Genomic DNA, 4390 nt, shown 5'->3' with positions numbered 1-4390 from the left:
ATGGCTTCCCAGAGACCTTACAAAATGGACTTCACTCTCACTACTGGTGCTACATTCTGCATACAATACTGCAGTCACAATGTACAATGTCCTCATAGTTCTGCTAAATTCAGTCTGCATCAATCCTCAAGTATTTCCAGGTTTTTCTGAGCTTTTCCTTCTCCTCATTAATAACAAAACAATAGAATTCCATTACAATCATATGCAACAATTTACTCAGCCATTTCCCATTAATGAGTTTTCTCTTACTTTCTAATTCTTTTATTACCCCCAAAAGAACAGCTTTAACAGTTTTTTTCCCCTTCTTTAATCTTTATAGTCTCTCCTCCAATTTTTGTCTCTTTCTTTTTTTGGCATGAGTCAATCTAATAAACTTGGAGTGCTCAGTCAGACTTATTATAATTTGAATTTCTCTAAATAATAGTGATTATCATCCTCCTGAGGAAAACACATACACTTTGAACACAGTCATTAGGTTTTTATGTACTATAAATCCACTAGTATGAAGTAAGAGAAGATCTCTGGCTGAAAGCCTTCCTACAGGGAATCCATCTGGAACTATTGTATTCAGAAGACATTTTCTCATACTGAACAAGCTCTGAATTCTCCATTTCAAAGTCTTTCTTCATTCATGACATTAATAAGATTTGCATCCAAAAGGAATTCTAGGTTGAGAATAAGAGATGATTGTTCCTGAAGGCCTTACCACAATGATCATATTCCCAAAGTTTCTCTCCAATGTGGATCCTCTTATGTTAAACAATCTAAAAGTATCAACTATAAGCTCAGCCTCCTTACTCTTGAGGTTTCCCTCCAGTGAAGATTTTGGGATATGAAACAACTGTGAAGTTTCATGTGAAAGTCAATCCAAACTCATTATATCCATAAAGTTTCCCTCCAGTTTGGATACTCTGATATTTAGCCAGATTAATCCTCTGTGAAAGCCCTTCCACACTATTTACATTTATGAGGTTTTTCTCCAGTGTGGATTCTCTGATGTGCAGCAAGACGGCTACTCGAAGTGAAAGCCTTTCCACAGTGTTTACATTCATAAGGTTTCTCTCCAGTATGGATTCTCAGATGTGCAGCAATACTACTCTTCTGTGTGAAAGCCTTTCCACACTGTTTACATTCATAAGGTTTCTCTCCAGTGTGCACTCTCTGATGTGCAGCAAAACCACTGCTCTGAGTGAAAGCCTTTCCACAGTGTTTACATTCAAAAGGTTTCTCTCCAGTGTGGATTCTCTGATGTGCTGCAAGATGTCCCCTCTGTATGAAAGCCTTTCCACAGTGTTTACATTCATAAGGTTTCTCTCCAGTGTGGATTCTCTGATGTATGGCAAGACGTCTTCTTATTGTAAAAGCCTTTCCACATTGTTTACATTCATAAGGTCTGTCTCCAGTGTGCATTCTCTGATGTATGGCAAGAACGTACCTCTCTGGGAAAGTCTTTCCACATTGATTACATTCATAAGGTTTCTCTCCAGTGTGGATTCTCTGATGTGCAGCAAGATACCTTCTTATTGTAAAAGCCATTCCACATTGTTTACATTCATAAGGTTTCTCTCCAGTGTGGATTCTCTGATGTACAGCAAGGTTGTAACTTCGAGTTAAAGTCTTTCCACACAGTTTACATTCATAAGTTCTCTCTCCAGTGTGGATTCTCTGATGTACAAAAAGATCACTCTTCAGTGTGAAAGCCTTTCCACACTGTTTACATTCATAAGGTTTCTCTCCACAGTGGATTATTTGATGTGAACTAAGCTCAGAGTTCTGACTTAAAGGTCTCCCATCTTTATTATGCCCCAAAACCATCTCTACATGTTTAGTTTTTGGATGTCTAATGATGTCTAAAGTAGAGTCAAAATTCATGAGAATTTCAGGAGTTTTCTCTGGTGACTGAACAAGTCCTATTTCTTCAAGAAAGCCTTTGCTGTATTTACTAACCTGACAACAATCCTTTCCTGAAGTCAATTTGGTGTATTGATTTAGGACTGAATATTGGCTGAATTTCTCTGCAGTTTCATCAAATTCACAGTCACTCTTTGGATTTCTATTTCCTTTGATATCAGAGTCATAGATTTCCCTCAAAATGAAGCCAGAGAGACCTTTATTCATGCATCTTTGGGGGTCAGATCCTTCCACAAAATGGCTCAGCTTGGTAAATATCTTCCTCACTTCAAAATTAGTTTCTGCATCTGAAAAAAATAAAACATGATATAAAAACAGAAGGAAGGAAGATATATACATGCATGTAAATACAAATTCTTATCTCTGATGGCACAAAGTAAAGTGACTTTTATTCTATTTCCCCTAACAAAAAGGAGTTTTCAAACTTGAACAAGCCAAACCAGTCTTTGGATACATCATTTGGTCATAATTGCAAGATGGATGATTTTAGAAAGATTTTCACATACAATAACAATGGAAACTCACAAAGGACCAGTGACAGAGGCAGACCCAAGATACTTATCATACTTCACAACTCATGTCATGAGTAAACAATGGAGGAGTGACCTAAACAATTTCCTTGCAGGCAGACTACAACTCATACCCTGTGTCTAAGCATGCTCTGTCCACAGTATTAGACAGTCTTTCTCCATTGCCCTTTCTAACTTTACTTTAAAAATCACTTGATGATTATTCTTATAATTTTATCAATCTCAGGTAACGTTTCAGATATTTTGTTCTCATCGTTTTGGAGGTACCATCACATGATCATTCTTGGTAAATTTTATATATTAAACAGAGAAACAACTTCATTCTTTTTAACTCTCATGAAGTAATTTTCAGTGTGGAATATAGTGTCATGGAAATTTTTATCTCACCACTCTGATATAGACAATTTGGGTAAACAAAGTCAAAAAGCCAAATTTCTCCAAGTCAAGGTAGCATTTTAGAGTTTATTGGAAGAGGGCCAGGTTTCCCAGATAAAACTGGAATCTTGCACATTACATAGTTGGACCCCAGCAAGAGACCAAGCCAGGCAACAGAGACCTGGTTTATATACAAAGTGAATATTTCTAAACAAGGATTATGACTTAAGACACAGCATCATGTAGATCTTTTTTAGAAACTGTTATCCAACTACACAGCTGATAGGTGAGTTCATTTAGGAAAACCCATATTTGTCTAAAGGTCAAATCACAAGACAATATCCTTATTAAGAAATACTGATGACCATTACCTCAGGGCTCATCTGATTGACTTGGGAAAGATGGTTATTTCCAAATAGGAAATGGTGTGCATACTTGCACCATATCAGGACATGATGCAGCATTAAGGGACCTTAAATTCAGATGGTCAGTATCTCATGATAGAAGAAAGTATGACTTAGGGAGGGGTTGAAAATTCCCTTGGAAGCAGTTTTTATGCTCTAGTTAGAGATCCTTATAAAAATCATGAATTCTACTAATTGTAATTAAGATTATAATGGAATTTACTAATCACTTTAGAATCACAATACTGATTATCTTAAACCTATCACTATCACTAAAATCCAATCAAGTATAAGGGGGTATGGGATCTTTCTTTCTGACAATAGATTTTCTTCTTTTCTCTACAGTTGCAAAGATATTATGCCAGTTAGTGCAGATATACTTAATAGTCATGTTATTTCAGGATCTACCATATATCATGTCTCATACTCTATACTGAGTACATCATCCATCTCTCAGGAAATGAACAGCAAGATTCAGTGATGGTCTGCCAGCCTCCATGTTTGGCACTCTCTTTACTACAACAGATAAAAGTCTATTGGGATAACAGCCTTTATCCGCTTCACTTCACTCACCTGGACAGGAGCTCCTTGGGCCTTTTTGCTCTAGAAGCCATGGAGCTTCCCCTTGCTGAAAACAGGAGATAAAATCTTCTCTAGGAACTGGAAGCCCTGGGCATAAAAAAAAAAGGACCAAGAGAGAAAATAAAATATAACAGAAACCATCCTGTAGGCCTTGCTTACCTACTCCTTTTCCATTAAGAGATTCTCTGATGTGTTCAATTTCTTTTTCTGAGATGGGCTTATTTAAGTTTTCTATTTTCTCTTTTGTCAATCTACACAATTTATATTTTTGTAAATATTCATCCATTTCACCTACATTGTCAGATTTATTGTCATATAATAGCTCCTAATATTTTAGTTTCTTACTTGTAAGTGAATCTGCCCTTTTCAACTTTGGTACTGGTAATTTCATACTCTCCTTTTTTAAATGAAATTAACCAATGCTTTATTCATTTTGTTGGTTTTTTCTTCAGAAAACCAACTCCTAGTCTTATTTATTAGTTTAATAGTTATCTTATTTTCAATTTTGTTAATTTCTTAGTTAATTTTCTGGATTCCAATTTTTTCTTCTTTTAGAGTATTAGTTTTTTCTTTTTTTTAGTTATTTTA

At 35.7% G+C, this 4390-nt stretch overlaps 1 protein-coding gene across 1 annotated transcript; it reads right to left on the bottom strand.

Moving 5' to 3' along the window:
* Positions 1-236: 236 nt before the first annotated feature.
* On the bottom strand, positions 237-2118 carry LOC123240690 (zinc finger protein 239-like). The gene has a single exon (XM_044668410.1). It carries the CDS (start codon positions 2116-2118, stop codon positions 955-957), a length of 1164 nt encoding a protein of 387 aa, XP_044524345.1. The 3' UTR covers positions 237-954.
* Positions 2119-4390: the final 2272 nt, after the last annotated feature.

This window comes from Gracilinanus agilis, chromosome 3 (genome assembly GCF_016433145.1).
Source record: "Gracilinanus agilis isolate LMUSP501 chromosome 3, AgileGrace, whole genome shotgun sequence".
In the NCBI taxonomy this organism is placed as follows: Eukaryota; Metazoa; Chordata; class Mammalia; order Didelphimorphia; family Didelphidae; genus Gracilinanus; species Gracilinanus agilis.
This window is presented reverse-complemented; position numbering and strand designations above follow the sequence as displayed.

Excerpts from the sequence above, each read along its gene's own strand:
- LOC123240690 (XM_044668410.1), bottom strand. The coding sequence starts at position 2,118 with ATGAATAAAGGTCTCTCTGGCTTCATTTTGAGGGAAATCTATGACTCT.